Below are 18,019 nucleotides of genomic sequence, written 5' to 3' on the forward strand. Positions count from 1 at the left end.
TTACTCGGTCTTTCTTCTTTCTAAGAGTGTTTACTCAGAACAGAGAGAGAAAGGGCGAGACCAAGCGCTACAAGAAAGAAAGAACACAAGAGGAACCGAGAGTGAGATGGGAAATTTAAGACAGAGAGCTGAAGAGGAAGAAAGAGAGTTTAGGCGAGAGAGAGAGAGAGAGAGAGAGAGAGAGAAAGTCAATGAAGGGATTGTTATGGATATGGACCAACTGCAGCAGAACGGGTTTCAAGTAATTACCTTTGATGATCCATTCATGTAATCCACTGTAAGTATTCTTACTTACTGAGTATGATATTGATATCCAATAATACGGATTTTTTTGGTTTTATAACTTGTCTAGCATTTTGCTATATATGATTCAACAATGATTTATATTGTCGGAAATCAATTGACTCACTACTTCACAGTTTTTTTGTAGTGCTTGCAGAAATGGAAAATCAAGGTAATTATGCAGTTGTGATTAGAGATTCATATTGAGATGTACAGAGATTCCAAGTTGGTTAAGTTTTGTCTAGAGTTTAGACTGTCGGATAGATCTGTATAAATGCCTTGTACGACATAGCTTTGGGTATTTTGTATAAAGAAAAGTATTTTAACAGTATTTTTTTTTGTATTGATAATTACAGTTTTTCCGCTATATGAGATGAGATTGTTACAACCATTCTCGGTAACGTATGAATTAAAACCTAATGTGACGGGTGGCAATTACCAAAAACAACTTGACCACTAACTCTATCTTGCAAGATAAAATTGTCCTTGAAACGATGCAAATAATATTTGAAACCACTCTCGAATTATCACACGGATTTCAACCCACTATAAAAGAGTGATAATGTAAAAATGAGTGTACTCCAAAAAGCTTCTTCTTTCATTTTCTCCCTCTTCAATTCTGAATCTCTGATCTGTATACCGTTATATACAATACAATAAAATTTTATTCATGAAATATTTTTTCTTTATTTCAAGGAAAATGAAGAATATCAAATTCTTATCAAGTGATATTGGTGACCACCCATCTCTTTCTTTGAGACTCTTAACATCTAAAAAATTAAGTATTTATTTTCTTAAAATATTCTTCTAAGATGTAAAAAATTTAATAAGTATTATTTTACTTTTTAAAACTATTTTATGAAAACTGTATTAGATCTTATTTAAAAACAATTGTTTTATGTGTGCTTTGAGAAATGAATCGTTCGTTTAATATTTTAAAGAAATATATATATTTGAAAAAAGTTTTTAGTTTTTCCTTTTTAATTAGAACCTTCTATATTTAGGTGAAGTGACGTGAGCGAATCCGTCAGTTTTTGTTTTTTTTGTTATTTGTAAGTTATCCATCAGCTTTATAGTCAAAGCTTTGAGATTCTTATCCCACACAGATTCGGCTTTGCTATAAATCGTGGCAGCTCCGAACTGAAAAAACAGCGTGCGAGGTCTGAGTAGTTTTGCTGAGAAATGGCGCCCAAGGAAATTCTATTCTTTGAGCTGAACACCGGGGCCAAGATGCCTTCGGTTGGGCTGGGGACGTGGCAGTCCGAACTCGGTGTCGTCGGCGACGCCGTCACCGCCGCCATCAAGGTATTGCTTCTAAAACGACTCCAACCACGTATAACTTCCCGTGTCGCTTCCCTGCGGTTGATTTAGTGTTAATCATCTGTTTGCTTACTATTCTTCATGTGTCAATTGCAGGCCGGATATCGGCATACTGATTGTGCTCCAGCTTATGGCAATGAGGATGAGTTAATTTTGCGTTATAATTTGGAATTTTTATTAGGCGTCTCTTTCACCCTTTTGGCATACCTCACTCCTTAAAAACAGAGCAGTCTGAGAAATTTACTTGAACAATTCGTTTGCCAGTTGAATATATCAGAGTTTTCTTGTGCTGCTATTCTGTACTTAAGGGAACTCATATATAGTATATCGGATTGGGATCCCGATCCATCCCCTGTTCTTAGCTGCTGTGAAATTCGGCAAGTGACCTGTTTGCCTAACTGTTTTCACATTTAAGAGCATGATTGGAATTGCGTTAGAGATAGTTTTAGTGCTTAAAAAGTTGTGTTAAATAAGAAGCTGCTAAAAGAAACTGGCTTTTACTCTAAAATGGTCAAAATGGCGTTTTTTTTTCTTCTAAAAAGCACTTGCTTTAAAAGTTTTATTTTTCAATGTAAACCCAAATATACTCTAATTGATCGGTAGGCGAGCATTACAATCACTACTCGTTACCCGAAAAATTTGGGCAGCCTAATAACATGATTCTTGTCCTTACTGTACAAACTGTCTCCCTAGCAAAATGTTTGCAGAAAAGCTAATTTTTACTCTCTTTTATTTTCTTCTTATTTACGTGTCATGTTGTGATCGTTAAATTATCATTTATCCCAAAAGTTTAAGTCGATATGATTAATTTAATCATTTAATTTATATTCTAATACTTTGCCTACATGTGAGATATTTAATTAAAATTAGAGTAAATTGTTGAGTTAAAGTTCGAACTCAGGACTTCTAGTATAATACTATGGTAAATCACGGTTTATTCTAACAGTGACCTAATTTTTGGGTTACATATGTAGATTGGGCATGCACTGAAGAAGTTGTTTAATGATGGTGTAGTGAAGTTGTTTAATGAGTTAAACTCCAGTTTGTCTAATACTTATGTTTGACTTGAAACTGTCCTAAGCATTCTATAATGTAAATTCAAATATAGTTAGCTAGCACAGTTTCATGTCCGTTTTTTACAAACTGGAAAGATATTTACTTGCAGGAGTGCTGATCACTTGCCAGAAGATGTACCAAATGCATTGGACAAAACTTTGCAGGAATTGCAACTTGATTATCTGGATCTGTACCTGGTATGTTCATCACAATTAAGCTTTGATTTCCATGAACTATGGTGAATGATAAAGTATGCTAATTTCTTTTGTAGATCCACGGGCCTGTTAGCATGAAGAAGGGGTCAGTTGGCCTTAAGCCTGAAAATCTTACCCATCCTGACATACCAAGTACATGGAAAGCAATGGAGGCGCTCTATGATTCTGGAAAGGCTCGAGCTATTGGAGTAAGCAATTTCTCTTCGAAGAAGCTTGGGGATCTGTTGGAGGTAGCAAGAGTGCCTCCTGCTGTTAACCAAGTGGAGTCTCACCCTTCTTGGCAGCAGCCGAAACTACATGCATTTTGTGAATCTAAAGGAGTCCACTTTTCTGTAAGTATATATGCACATAAAGTGGAAAAGAAAGAGAAGTTTTTGCTTGTGAATCATGCAGAAATGAAATGGGTCTGTTGAACAACTCTATTTTTCTTAATTCAGGCTTATTCACCATTGGGTTCCCCTGGTCCGGGGGGTATCAACAGAGACGTCGTCCTTAAGAATCCAATTCTGAATACAGTTGCAGAGAAATTGGGGAAGAGTCCTGCACAAGTGGCTCTTCGTTGGGGACTGCAAATGGGTCACAGTATACTGCCTAAGAGCACAAATGAGGCAAGAATCAAGGAAAATTTTGATGTTTTTGACTGGTCTATACCTGAAGATTTGTTGGCCAAGTTCTCTGAAATTGAGCAGGCAAGTAGCTTAGCCTATTCTTTCGTTTGTGCAATGCCCAGTACATTATACCAAAGTTTAATTGATGGAAGTTTTTGTCTTTATTCATGCAATGCAGGAAAGGCTACTTAAGGGTAATGTATTTGTTCATGAGAACTTCGGTGCCTACAAAAACATTGAAGAACTCTGGGATGGCGAACTGTGAGCAAACATCGGATTTTTGAAGCCCTGCGGTTTCTCTTGTCTTATTTGATCGTAAACTACTCTTGTTTTCACTGCTTTTCAGAAATTTAAAGTAAATAAAAGAGCAATTGTGTTACTTGTGTCGCATACTTGTGCTACAAAGATGTTAATCTCTTCACCGTTAGTTTTGGCCTAAAATATTTTTTTGAAGAAGTGCTTCTCTAAATTTAAGTGTTTTTGGCGTTATATATAATATTGGCTTGGCCAACGTGAAAATGTTTTTAATTGTCCAATGATAATATCCTTGGCATACGCTTTTTATGTTTTTAAACCATTTTTCATCACTCTCTCATACACCTCAAGCTAGTGTGCGAGAGCCCTTTATGGGTCTTACTTATTTGAGCAAGTCTAGAATTGCCCAAATAATTATCCGAACACATTTGATTTACAAGAGTCCTCTCACAATAGTTTGCCAAAATTGCAAGCAAAATGGGTAAGTAATTGAACGTAGATTTTTTAGGGATGAAAAGTCTAGAATGCCCATATTTTACTTTTTTTTTTTTTCTTTTTTGAAAGAAGGGGAAAAACCCATATATCTCCTCAAACTACCACTCAATTGACAATGTCTCTTCAAAACTTTCAATTATGACAATATCTCTCAAACTACCAAAACATTGTCAGTGTTTCCCCAATGATGAAACTATCCTTAATAAAATAAAAACAAAAAATACTATAACTTTTAGAAAAAACATAAAATTAATATGTATATATATATATATATATATATTGAGAAATATTGTCAATTGAGTGGTAGTTTGAAATGGTATATAGGCTTTCTAACAAAAAAATAAAAAAAAAGCACCAACCCCCACCTAAGCAGAATGGGGGTGGCTTAGTCGAAACCACCCCCATTTGGCAAAAAGAGTGGCCAAGCCACCCCAATTTTTTTGTTTTGTTATTTTTTTAAATTTTAAAATGGGGGCATTTTTGGAAAAAGCTCACATCAACTAGAGGGTAATTTGAGGACATTTGTCCTAAAAGACCGAGGTGTGGCATATTTAGGCTTTCTTCCATCAAATTAAACAAAAATTGTTAACAAATGGGTTACGTAGACAAGACATTTGCCAATTTTTAAATATCAAAAGCAAAATAAAAAGCGGTGAAATTATGAGGGTGTAAAATGTAATTTTCCTTTCTATTTTCTCCAATGTTTTGGAAAAAATGTTGTAACATTTACGAAGCAGTCATTCAAGCGAGTTTTCCAAAGTGGTACACAAAACAAATTAAACAATACTCAAAAACATTTCAAAATATAAAACAAAAAGGACGAACGTTTGAAAAAAAAAGTCAAAATCTTGATCAACGGCCATGCGGAGCCTTTAGAGAATCTACTCTAAACAATCTGCGAGGTCATTAAAATCAACGGTAACGATACAATCTCAACTCCCGCGCCTGCGCGGGCCTTTTCTTTTATAAAAAGGCCGGAGAGGCCTCTTCGTCTTCCAATGATACTCTTTCTGTCTCGCTCATATCAGCCGCGTGCAGTTCACGCGCTTCGAGGGAATTTTGAAAATGGCGGACGGAATTCGATTCTTCGAGTTGAAAACCGGAGCTAAGATCCCCTCGATGGGATTCGGCACGTGGCAGGCTGACCCTGGCATCGTCGGCGAAATCGTCACCACCGCTATCAAGGTGTTCTTCTTCACCTTCTTTATTTCTCGTCGTATGATGATGATGGTGAAATTTTTTTTGTGCTGTTGCCTGTTAGAGTATTGGATAGATTGTTATATAATCTATAAGAAATGAAAGATTCGCCGGTTTTGATTAATTTAGTGCTTTCAGAAGAAGAGTAACTGGTATATTTGCTTTTGGAACATCTCGAATTCTCTGACTTTTTCCCTTTTACCAATGAATTATTAAGTTCGATTCTATTATTAGGATGATTTTTTTTTAATTGTTGCTTGTCGATGTTATATGTCATTCAATAAAACATTTCAAGTGTAATGTTCTATCTATTGTTAGCTTGGGATTAGAAACTGAAAAAAAATTTGAACCCGACGGGTTCCTTTGGAATAATTTACAAGGAAGGTTATCATATTTCTCTACATTTTGATTAAATGCGCAAAATCAAATGAAATCTTATCAGAATTTACCGGCGGTCAAATCCATCGATGAGACCTGAAAAAACCGTAGTAAAAGTTTTAACAGCAGCTGATCAGTGATGGTCATGGCCGCCTTAGTAGGTTGGTACTCGCACAAATACTAATCGTCGGAAAACCCTAAAATTCTAACGGCAATCAGGCGTTGACCGCCACAAATGCATCTGTTGCAGGCTTGCAGCCGCTATAAAATATCATTTCACTGCGTTCAGGTGCTCTCTAGACTACCATATGTACAGTGGTCTTATCCAATAATTCCATTCCACTCTTCCTTTTTTTACTCCTCTCTCTAGTGGGCCATAAATAGGCAGGTGCTAAGGTATTTTTTAAGCAATAGGAGCACAAAATTTTTGTGTGTTACGGAGAAGAAAAGACCTCAACTTTATATAGAAAAATCTAATAGAGCCTTCCTATTACAGACTCTTGATCTGATTAGGATTATTGGCCTACATAAATATACCACATCAAGTAGGGCTTGTAGTCCTATATGATAAAGGTATACAAACCCAATGGACTTGATGATCACTCATTAATATTGGGATTTCCTGTATAATAATCATTATTAGTCGCATGTCCAACCCATTTTAACAAACTAAAACCTACGATCAATTGAAACCCAATTAAGGACATATTCTAACATTGTGGTGTTGCGTGAACATAATCTTGAGTTGTAAGATAAAGAGTACTGCTACTTTTACGCTGATATTATCGTGGCTGATGTGGTGTGTTTAAAGTAGATTTTGATGTAGGAAAAAAAGGAATTTGGTAAAGAGAACAAAAGAAGGGAAAATAATAAGGAATTGAGTCACACAACCAAGAGGAAGGGGAATTTGAAAACACCTAATACGTTATTTCTTTTCCTGCATCAGTTTTTTTTTTTTTTTTTTTTAAGTGATTGATATGAGAAGCTACTTAAAACACGCTATGTCAGCCGATGTGACATGAGTGTGAAGAGTAGCGTTATTCTAAGATAAATAAATAAAACAGTATTCTTTTGATGATTGACAGTATATGCATTGGGATAGTTTTCTTATAATGGGTAACAAAAATGTTGGTTATCATTAGAAGAACATTAAGTGATTACTAAGATTTAGGAAATCGGAAATGACAAGGTTGAATTAGGTGGTTAGTTTCTTTTCTCAATAAAGCATTATGATATCTTTTCTTTACTTTGTTAGAGCACTTCATAACATGAATTTCTCCTTTTCTCTATCATCTTGTCTACAAGAATAAAAAGATATACTTTTGTAGCTTTCCTGCTGATGATGTATAATTAACCAGTTAGCTTACTGTTCTTTATGTGTCAATGGCAGGTCGGATATCGGCATATTGACAGTGCTAAACTTTATGGCCATGAAAAGGAGGTAATTTTGCATAGTACCAAACATTTTATATCATCTTAGTTCTTCTTCTTTTTTTTTTTTTTGGTTTGTTTAGTCATCCAACTCTTGTCAATTCTAACTTGGTCCTTTTTAACTATGGCAATGGTTAAGGTTTCATCATAATGGAAAACTTATACGTATAAAAGCAAAACCAGTTATCCCAAGTTGCAGGTTTCTATAAATTGCATTTTCATCATTCATGTTACTGTATAGTATGTGAAGGCTGAAACTTACTGCTTGATTTGCTAAGCCACTGCCAAAGACTAGCAATTCCTTGGTATGGCTTAAAATTTTTATTAGGAATCTCTTTCACCTTCTTGGCATAGCTCACTCCTTAAAGTTTCCAATTCATTTGTCAGGGAGAATACACCCTTTTCTTGTTATGCTATTCAATACTTTTAGGGAGCTCATGGATAGTATATACAGATATAGAGTGCTTGTACACGTTTGGCATCCAAGTGACTGTGAAAGTGTAAATTTGGGTAGCTGATATAGCACCAAAAACTGTGATGTATATCTATTCTCATTGTTAGGTTTTAGATATTGGCTCAATTTGGTGATCAAAACTAGGGTTGTGAACTTTTTTATCGCCCAAGTGGTTTGGTGTAAAAAGTTAGGCTTTAGAAATGAAATTTTTGTATTACCGCCAGCAAGACAGTCACCAACCGTCTTGACATGATTTATGATGAAAGACTTCTAGAGCCTGCTCTAGAGCTCCATCACCAGGGTTGCCAGTAAGACGTCCTAACGTCACTCGTGGAAGGTGACTTCTAGAGTCTATCCGAGAGCTTTGTCACCAAGATCGTCAATATCACGTCTTGATGCTGAATGAAATAGGGGACTTCAGAGAGGTCCGTCACCTGTACCGACTGCAAACCGTTGTGACGCTGCCTGTGGAGGATGACTTCTAGAGAGCTCCCTTAGCAAGATTGTTCTGATGTTGTTGAGTTGTCATTGAAGTTAGTGATGAAACCCTAGTGACCATCCTCATGTCGCACGAAATTATGCAGTAAAAATGAAACATTTTTACACATTGCAGCTAGGAATTTCCCCATCCTATAAATAGAATAGGATGTTCTATGTGGAGGGTGCGAAGCCTAAGCCCTAAAACCTTTTGAGTGATTGCCCAGCTTCACCTTTGTGAGCCAAGAGAGCCATTGCTGAGAGCCTTTAATGATTTCCCTCTCTTGGAGTTTTGTTGTTCAAACTACACACCTTCATTAAACCTTCGGCCGCTTGAAGTCTACCGATAGGTTGGTAAGGAAGTCATGTAAAGGAGATTGGCCAGTGAGGAGTTCGAGCATGTTAGAGAGGCAGGGAGGCAAGTGAGGAGTTTGTCTGTGTACAAAGTCTTAATATTTTACATAGGGTTTTTATATGTCCATACTTTGAATCTTTTTTAGTGATTGGCTTACTGGGTTTGGTTGCACGGGAGTAGTTTGACCTTTGAGGTGCTCAAAGGATTTGCACTTTGTGACCAAAATCATTGTGTTGATTGTTCGGTGTTTGTACTTTGTGGTTTATTTTTAATTTATTTATTGCAGTAGTTTATTTTATATTGTGCTGCATTGTTGTGCTTGTGTGTTGTGGGGTCGGATTCCGGTTCCTTCACTCATTGTCGTTAGTTTACTGACAAGATGGACAACAAGAGACAACATGATCCCAGGAAATACGCACCATATAAGCTAGCTGAGTTGATGAAAGGTAATGTGGTAGTTATTATAAAAATTGGCTTAAAATATCAGAGCACGTATTACTGTACAAGACTTCATCTCTTTGGCATGATTGTTCCAGAAAAGTTAATTTTTATCCTCTCTTTTATTTTCTTCTAATTTATATGCTTCCATTGAATAGTAATGTTCATCTATTGTGGTTTACCTTTCTTTGCTTGTGCACAAGATATCGTGAGGTGTGTTTTTAAGATACTTTGTTTTTAAGATACTTTCTCAATCCATTAAACGTTACATCTTTGCATTTTATAGGAAGCTGTAGATTATATATCATACTATGCTAAAAGGGAATCACATACTGTAGGCATTAGTTGTGTAAATGTTTTATATTATGCCATGCTGTGACCTAATTTCTGGGTTGTGTAGATTGGGTCCGCTTTGAAGAAACTGTTTACTGATGGTGTAGTGAAGCGTGAGGACTTATGGATCACCTCCAAACTCTGGTTTAATACTTATATTTGACTTGAAGTTGTACTGAACATTCTCTAATGTAAATGCAGATATAGGTACCTAGCATGGTTTCATAACTGTGTTTTACTGTCCAACTGCAACCATATTTACTTGCAGGTGTACTGATTACGAGCCAGAAGATGTAGCAAAGGCATTAGACAAAACTTTGCAGGACTTGCAACTTGACTATTTGGATCTGTATCTAGTATGTATTCACAAAAGTTTTTAGCTTTCCATGGATTACAATGATTTCTATGACTCTGTCACTAGTTCCTTCATATACATTAGCTGCCGGGAGCCAAACTGGGATAAAGTTATTTTATGACATGTTTCAAGCCATGACATAGATCAAGATAAATTGGAAGACAACAACTTTGGGAATCTCACCAGCATTTTTTTTTTTGGATTTATTAAACATCATTCGGTTACCAAGTATGCTAATTTCTTTTGTAGATCCACTGGCCCGTTAGCATGAAGAAGGGATCAGTTGGGTTTAAGCCTGAAAATTTTACCCAACCTGACATACCAAGTACATGGAAAGCAATGGAGGCATTCTATGATTCTGGAAAGGCTCGAGCTATTGGAGTAAGCAATTTCTCTTCAAAGAAGCTTGGGGATCTGTTGGAGATAGCACGTGTGCCTCCTGCTGTTAACCAAGTGGAGTGCCACCCTTCTTGGCAGCAGACGAAACTACACGCATTTTGTAAATCTAAAGGGGTCCACCTATCTGTAAGTACGCATATAAAGTGGTTTTATAATTTCCATTTGCTGAATAGGAAAAGAGAGAGAATGTTTGGAAGTAAATCATGCAGAATAGAATAATGGGGAGAGCTTCATAAACGAAATTGATGTTTCCCTTTATCTGTGATTTCTGAGCAACCCTATTTTTTGGTTAATATAATTTTTCTTATTTCAGGGGCATTCACCATTTGGTTCTCCGGGTACATGGGAAATCAAGTGCGAGGTCCTTAAGAATCCAATTATCAATATGGTTGCAGAGCAATTGGGGAAGACTCCTGCACAAGTGGCTCTTCGTTGGGGGCTGCAAATGGGTCACAGTGTCCTGCCTAAGAGTACAAATGAGGCAAGAATCAAGGAAAATTTTCATATTTTTGACTGGTCTATACCTGAAGATTTGTTTGCCAAGTTCTCTGAAATTGAGCAGGCAAGTAGCTTAGCCCTATTTCTTTTATTTGTGCATTGCTGGGTACATTGTATTCTTTTGAATCTTGTTTCAAGAACGGCCACAACATCCTGCCATTGGTCTTGCAATCTTCTTGTTAAATAAAATATGATGGTTTAAGATGGATTTTTGGGTCATTGACTGCCATTCAAATTATAATCACTTGTTGCTAATTCAATTTGTTTAAGAATATGAGGTACTCAATAGTTTCCAACGATTAAAGAGGGCTTCACTACAATTTAAATGATTGGAGTTTTTGTATTTGTTCATGCAGGAGAGGCTAATTAAGGGTACTGGATATTTTGTTCATGAGACCCTTGGTGCCTACAAAACCTTAGAAGAACTCTGGGATGACGATCTATGAGCCGACATCGAATTTATGAAACATTGTGGTTTCTCTTGTCCTGTTTAATCACAAATTACTTTAAAAATGAATGAATTATATCATTTCTCTTTAAAGAAAAAAAAAAAGAATGAATTATATCATTTCTTAGTTTTTTTTTTTTTTTTCATCTCAATACAAAATCGAGATAACTTACCCAATATCGAATATGGCTTAAGATTAACTTTGCCAATTTGCAATCCATGTCAATAGTTTGAGTTGTTGATTAAACAGTACCGTGGAAAAATTATGACTAATTATACTCCAAAACGAACTACGTCAGCAAACACAACATTCGTTTAGTTTAAGATTTGGCTACGACAAACCCATTTCCGACTTTGTTGATCTTGGTTTATTGGTGGCCGCCCTTTTATAAGTTGATTATTATCAGGATTAGTGAAGCACGTGCGAGGACGAATTTGGAATATCTCTTTCAATTCGTTATCTATATTTTTCTAAAAAAATATTTTGTGAGAGAATTGGTCTGGGGAGGTGGGCGGGCAGATACGTATGCGTCTCTGTCAGCGTTGAAGGTGAACCGGACCAGTAACCCCGACTTGGTCAAATTTTCAGACGGTTATGTTCCTCGTTTGTCTACATTTTGTTTTATATATTCTTTTATCATTAATCATTTTCTCGTTCAAATGCTATAAAAACGATCGTTATTGTTTGGATTTGGTTGGCAGCTCATCACTGAAAAACAGCGTGCAAGCTCAGAGTGTTTTGTTGATAAATGGCGAAGGCAATTCGCTTTTTCAAGTTGAACACCGGAGCCAAGATGCCTTCGGTTGGGCTGGGGACGTGGCAGTCGGACCCTGGTGTCGTTGGCAACGCCGTCTCCCGCGCCATCAAGGTATGGCATCTGCTAGACTTTCTTCACATTTTTTTTTAATTTAATTTAATTATTATTATTATTTTTTTAATTCTGTAACTTTTAAAATCGTTACTGAACATGAGATACGAATAGTATTACTCTATTCTACAAATATTTTACTATGCGGCAATGTCCAGTAGGTATTTGATATATATATATATATTAATGTAAAGGGCTGCTAAATCTGACACCGTAATGGAATATTTGTGAGATATTAATGTGGTATATAGTATTTCTTAAAATTTATATAGAAAAATGTAATAGAGCCTTCCTATTACAAGCTCCTGATCTGATTAGGATTATTGGCCTACACAAACATACCACATCAAATAGGACTTGTAGTCCTATACGACAAAGGTGTACAAAACCCATCTTCAGAGGGGGAAGGGATACAAAACTGAATGGACTTGATTATCACTCTCACTCTTTCATGTACAATAATCATTAAAAGTCACAAGTCCAACCCATTTAAACAAACTAAAACCTACAATCAATTGAAACCCAATTAAGGACATATTCTAGCATTGTTGTGTTGTAATGTTGAGTTTGTAAGATAAATAAATAAAACTGGATTCTATTGATGATTGGTAGTATATGCATTGGGATAGTTTTCTTATAATGCGTAACAAAATGTTTTTTTTGATAAGTAAAAGATGATCCGAATGCGTAACAAAATGTTGGTGATCATTAGAAGAATATTACCTGATTAACTAAGACTTATGAAATCGGAAATGACAAGGTTGATTTAGGTGGTTAGTTTCTTTTCTTAATAAAGCATTACTATATCTTTTCTTTACTTTGTTGAAGCAGTTTATAACACGAACCTCCTTTTCTCTATCATATTTCTACAAGAAGAAAAATATATACTTTTGTAGCTTTCCTGTTAATTATGGCAGCAGATAGCTTACTGTTCTTTATGTGTCAATCCCAGGTTGGATATCGGCATATTGACTGTGCTAAACTTTATGACAATGAAAAGGAGGTAATTTTGCATAGTACCAAACATTTTATTGGGTCGTTTGACAAAACATTATAGAAGGTATTTTTTGCTTTTTGGTTGTGATATAATATAAAGATAAAAGTAGTTTTAAGCATTTTGTGTTTTGAGTTGTTTGTTAATGCTTTTGTTTTTTTTGTTAAAAAACAAAAGACTACCCTAAAAAGCGTTACCAAACAAGCCCATATATTATCTTTATTTTTATTATTATTATTTTTTGGTTTGCTGTGGTGTATATAGATCATCTTAGTTGCCATTTTGTTAAGTCATCCAACTCTTGAGTTCTACCTTACTTGGTCCTTTTTAATTGTGGCAATAGGTTAAGGTTTCAGTATAATAATATAATTGTGGCAATAGTTATTCTACCTTACCAGTTATCACAAGTTTCTGGTTACTATAAATTGCATTTTGACCTTTCATGTTACTGTATGGCATGTGAAGCTTACCGCTTGATTTGCTAAGCCATTGCCAAAGACTAGCAATTCCTTAGTATGACTTAGAATTGTTATTAGGCATCTCTTTCACCTTTTTGGCATAGCTCACTCCAAAAAAAGTTCTCAATTCATTTGTCATATTGAATATGTCACAGTTTTCGGTATAAAAACAGGCTTAAAATATGATCAGAAAACGTATTACTGTACAAGACTCCTGCCTCTTAAGCATGGTTTTTGCAGAAAAAAATATTTTTATCCTCTCTTTTATTTTCTTCTAATTTACATGCTTCCGGTGAATATTAATGTTCATATACCGTGAGGTCTTATTAAGATACTTTCTCAATCAGTTAAACATTCCATTTTTTGCATTTTATAGGAAGCTTTAGATTTTATATCATGCTATGCTAAAGGGGAATCGCACTACTGTAGGCATTAGTTGTGTCAATGTTTTATATTATGCCATGTTGTGACCTAATTTTTGGGTTGTTTAGATTGGATCCACTTTGAAGAAGCTGTTTAGTGATGGTGTAGTGAAGCGTGAAGACTTATGGATCACCTCCAAACTCTGGTTTAATGCTTATATTTGACTTGAAATTGTACTAAACATTCTCTAATGTAAATGCAGATATAGTTACCTAGAATGGTTTCATGACTGTTTTTTACTGTCCAACTGGAACCATATTTACTTGTAGGTGTGCTGATTACGAGCCAGAAGATGTACCAAAGGCATTAGACAAAACATTGCAGGACTTGCAACTTGACTATTTGGATCTGTATCTAGTATGTATATCACAATTAAGCTCTTGGCTTTGCTAGCTGGGATGAAGTTATATCATGACATGCTTCATGCCAATGATGCCATGACATAGATCAAGATAAATTCAAAGACAGCAACTTTGGGAGTTTCACCAGAATTTTTCTTTTGTTTTGATTTGTTAAACATCACTTGGTTACCAACTTACCAAGTATGCTGATTTCTTTTGTAGATCCACTGGCCAGTTAGCATGAAGAAGGGATCAGTTGGCGTTAAGCCTGAAAATCTTACCCAACCTGACATACCAAGCACATGGAAAGCAATGGAGGCACTCTATGATTCTGGAAAGGCTCGAGCTATTGGAGTAAGCAATTTCTCTTCAAAGAAGCTTGGGGATCTGCTGGAGGTAGCACGTGTGCCTCCTGCTGTTAACCAAGTGGAGTGCCACCCTTCCTGGCAGCAGCCGAAATTACATGCATTTTGTAAATCTAAAGGGGTCCACTTATCTGTAAGTGTGCATATAAAGTGGTTTATAATTTCCTTTTGCTGAATAGGAAAAGAAAGAGAATTTTTGGAAATAAATCCTACAGAATAGAATAATGGGATGAGCTTCAGAAACGAAATGGATGTTTCTATTTATCTGTGATTTCTGAGCAACCCTCTTTTTTGGTTAATATAATTTTTCTTATTTCAGGGGCATTCACCATTTGGTTCCCCGGGTACATGGGAGATTAAGTGCGAGGTCCTTAAGAATCCAATTGTCAATATGGTTGCAGAGCAATTGGGGAAGACTCCTGCACAAGTGGCTCTTCGTTGGGGGCTGCAAATGGGTCACAGTGCACTGCCTAAGAGCTCAAATGAGGCAAGAATCAAGGAAAATTTTGATGTTTTTGACTGGTCTATTCCTGAAGATTTGTTTGCCAAGTTCTCTGAAATTGAGCAGGCAAGTAGCTTAGCCCTTTTTCTTTTATTTATGCACTGCTCGGAACATTGTATTCTTTGAATCTTGTTTCAAGAACGGCCACAACATCCTGCCATTGATATTGCAATCTTCTTGTTAAATATGCTATTTTTAAAATATGACGTTTTAAAATGGATTTCTGGGTCATTGACTACCATTCAATAGTTTCCTACGACTAAAGAGGGCTTCACTACAATTTAAATGATTGGAGTTAGTTTTGGTATTTGTACATGCAGGAGAGGCTAATTAAGGGTACTGGACTTTTTCTTCATGAGACCTTTGGTGCCTACAAAACCATTGAAGAACTCTGGGATGGAGAGCTGTGAGCAGACATCGGATTTATGAAACATTGTGGTTTCTCTTGTCCTGTTTGATCACAAATTACTTTATATTCAATGCTTCTCACCTTGTAGTGACGGTAGTCATGGATTGAGTTGTTTCTGCCTTTGAAATTTATAGTAAATAAATGATATGTGCCTGGCCATACTGCAGAAGAGTGCACTAACAAGTTGTACCTTTGTTGTGAAAGTTTGGGGGTAATCACACTATATCTCCCATGGAAATAGGTTTTCATGGAAAGTGTTTATTATTATAGACAATCTTTTCAAAGATTGTATGTGTTGGGAAAGGGCACCACAACATCTATAAAAAAGATGTTGTAGTCCATAGTTTGATCCCCTTTTGGATTTGGCTCAAGTGCTGTAAACAAAACTTGATGTGAACTCACTAGTAACAAAGAGTAATGTTAAAATGAAGACTTTTGTTCATTTCTTGTCCCATAACTCGAGTCTGTTAAATTTGTAATACCATATAGTATGGTTCCTTAAACACCCTTGTCGCTACTCTTAAAATGTGAATTTAAATCAGAATATTTGTCTTAAAATGTTTTACATTATGGTGTTTTGTTTAAATTTAACCTTATGTATCATATTTGAATGAATTAGATTAGTTGAAAATTTACAAAATAATATATATATATATATATATATAACACTCATCATTCAAGTGATGTTTAGAACATCACTTAAGTAAATCAAAAAGTTTTTTTTTTGGGTAGAAAATCATCTCATTTCATTAAAACAGAGTTTGAGAAACTCTAAACATCAAGAGCAATATGCTCTAAAGAAACAATGGAAACAATACATTGAGGGCATTCCTCCATCCATACCCTATCTAGAGACATTGTAAATGCATTCTTTGCTAAGTGATGGGCCGCCGAATTAGCTTCTCTCTTAACATGACTAACCATCCAGCTCCGCCTCGTGTACAAAATGCCTCTCGCGTCCTTGATAATTTTCCCATAGGGACTCCAATTTGGGCTCATATTCCGCAAGGATTGGACCACTTGGAGTGAGTCCCCTTCCATGATGACATCCGGCAACCCCAAATCCCGACTTAGTTCCGCTGCAACCAAGGCTCCCATAGCCTCCGCATGCACTGGTTCTGGAAGCCCCGTTGTTCTCTTCCCTTGGGCTGCAATCACGAAGCCACTGTGGTCTCTCACAACAATCCCAATGCCCATTTGTTTTTTCCTTGAGTCTAAGCCACGTCCCAATTAAATTTATACCTCCCAAAGGGGGGGAGGGTGCCATCTCAACAATGGGTTTACTGCCATTTGAGGCGCTACAATTGCCGAGTTCCCTCCTAGCTCCACCGAAAACTGTTGGAGCAACTCCCGTGCCTCTATTACAATCCGGTTTGGGTGCTGGAAATCACCTCCATGAACTACATCATTTCTCTTTGCCCAAATCTTTTTAGTTGTTAGGGCAAATATGTTCAACTTCTCTGTGCTGCATCTTGTGATCATAGCGTCCACAACCTCCAGAAAAGACGTATAAGAGCCAACACTCTTTGGATGCTTCTGGCACAGGCCCCCCACACGTCCACCGAAGATGGACACTCCCATAAGATATACATCACAGTCTCTTTCTCTCTGGTGCAAAAAATACATAAATCTTCTTTGACGACACCCTTCTTGAGAAGGTTGTCTTTGGTGGGAAGTATGTTTGAACATTCCCCTCCACATAAAAACCTTTGAAGCATTTGGCACCTAAAGGTTCCAAACTATCTTCCAAAGGTGATTGTACCCCGACCGGCTAGAGCCTTCCCCCATTCTTGCTACTTGCCTATCCTTCTCAAGATGGTATGTACTTCGAACCGTGAACTTACCCATGGTAGTAGGTCTCCAAATCAATGTGTCAGCTCTTCGATATCTACTCATCGGTAAGCTGCAAATCAGTGCGGCTTCATCGTTCGTGAATATTTCCTGAATCGATTTTGTATTCCAGCCCCCCATATGCCGATCAATGAGTGACTCCACCTTTGCATCCCTTGGTAATCTAGAGGTTAGAGCACAACGACTGGACCGCATAGGACGTTGGGCAAGGGAACCATTTATCCTCCCATATCCAGACTACACTCCCATCTCCCATCTCCAGGCGGAGTGAACGTCGTGATAGCGACGTTCACGAAGCAGGAGTCTATTGGCTGATGGGAGTAATTAAGTTGGGGGGGCGGGGGCCATGGTACAGTACTGGGTATTTTGAGGATTTCCTTAATCGTACAAGTAGGGTTTATGATTTTTTTTTAATTTAATTTATTTATTTTTATTTTTTATATATATGTATGATGTAATCCTGAATCATTAAGAGTAAAATCATTAAGACTAAAAATATTGCCGCCTTGCCGCCTCTCTGTGGACGTAGGCAAATTGCCGAACCACATAAATCTGTGTCGACTTTCTCTCTTAGTCTCTCTCTTTTTGATTTTATATTGTTCATCAATTATTGTGCACGGTAACAACACAAGCCATATAAAAAGCTCTCGGGCTGAAATTAAGTTTCGCCATGCATAAGAGGGTCGACTTCCCAATTTTGCCGACAGCAGGGATTTCCTTAGGAAAATATTTTGCCTGAAGTTTTTGACCCGCCAATTAATTAAGTAATGCTGGATGGGAAATTGTATAATTGTTGTGATTAATAAATGCGAA

At 36.6% G+C, this 18,019-nt stretch overlaps 3 protein-coding genes across 4 annotated transcripts; 2 read left to right on the forward strand and 1 right to left on the reverse strand.

Annotated features, from left to right (window-relative positions):
- Positions 1-1,379: 1,379 nt before the first annotated feature.
- On the forward strand, positions 1,380-15,703 carry LOC132161835 (NADPH-dependent aldo-keto reductase, chloroplastic-like). 2 transcript variants are annotated; one of them, XM_059572033.1, is made up of 7 exons: positions 1,380-1,587; positions 12,816-12,866; positions 13,807-13,883; positions 14,008-14,095; positions 14,302-14,577; positions 14,764-15,012; positions 15,267-15,703. In XM_059572033.1, exons 1-7 carry the CDS (start codon positions 1,465-1,467, stop codon positions 15,354-15,356), a joined length of 954 nt encoding a protein of 317 aa, XP_059428016.1. In that variant the 5' UTR covers positions 1,380-1,464; the 3' UTR covers positions 15,357-15,703. The 2 variants fall into 2 exon arrangements, with proteins under 2 accessions (XP_059428016.1, XP_059428017.1); XM_059572034.1 differs by lacking the exon at positions 1,380-1,587 and adding an exon at positions 11,514-11,863.
- On the forward strand, positions 5,263-11,018 carry LOC132161680 (NADPH-dependent aldo-keto reductase, chloroplastic-like). Its single transcript, XM_059571852.1, has 7 exons — positions 5,263-5,416; positions 7,197-7,247; positions 9,362-9,438; positions 9,563-9,650; positions 9,899-10,174; positions 10,362-10,610; positions 10,903-11,018. Exons 1-7 carry the CDS (start codon positions 5,297-5,299, stop codon positions 10,990-10,992), a joined length of 951 nt encoding a protein of 316 aa, XP_059427835.1. The 5' UTR covers positions 5,263-5,296; the 3' UTR covers positions 10,993-11,018.
- Positions 15,704-16,126: 423 nt separating the features above from the next.
- LOC132162441 (uncharacterized) lies at positions 16,127-16,552 on the reverse strand. Its single transcript, XM_059572681.1, has one exon. It carries the CDS (start codon positions 16,550-16,552, stop codon positions 16,127-16,129), a length of 426 nt encoding a protein of 141 aa, XP_059428664.1.
- Positions 16,553-18,019: the final 1,467 nt, after the last annotated feature.

Source organism: Corylus avellana, chromosome ca9 (genome assembly GCF_901000735.1).
Source record: "Corylus avellana chromosome ca9, CavTom2PMs-1.0".
Taxonomy (NCBI): Eukaryota; Viridiplantae; Streptophyta; class Magnoliopsida; order Fagales; family Betulaceae; genus Corylus; species Corylus avellana.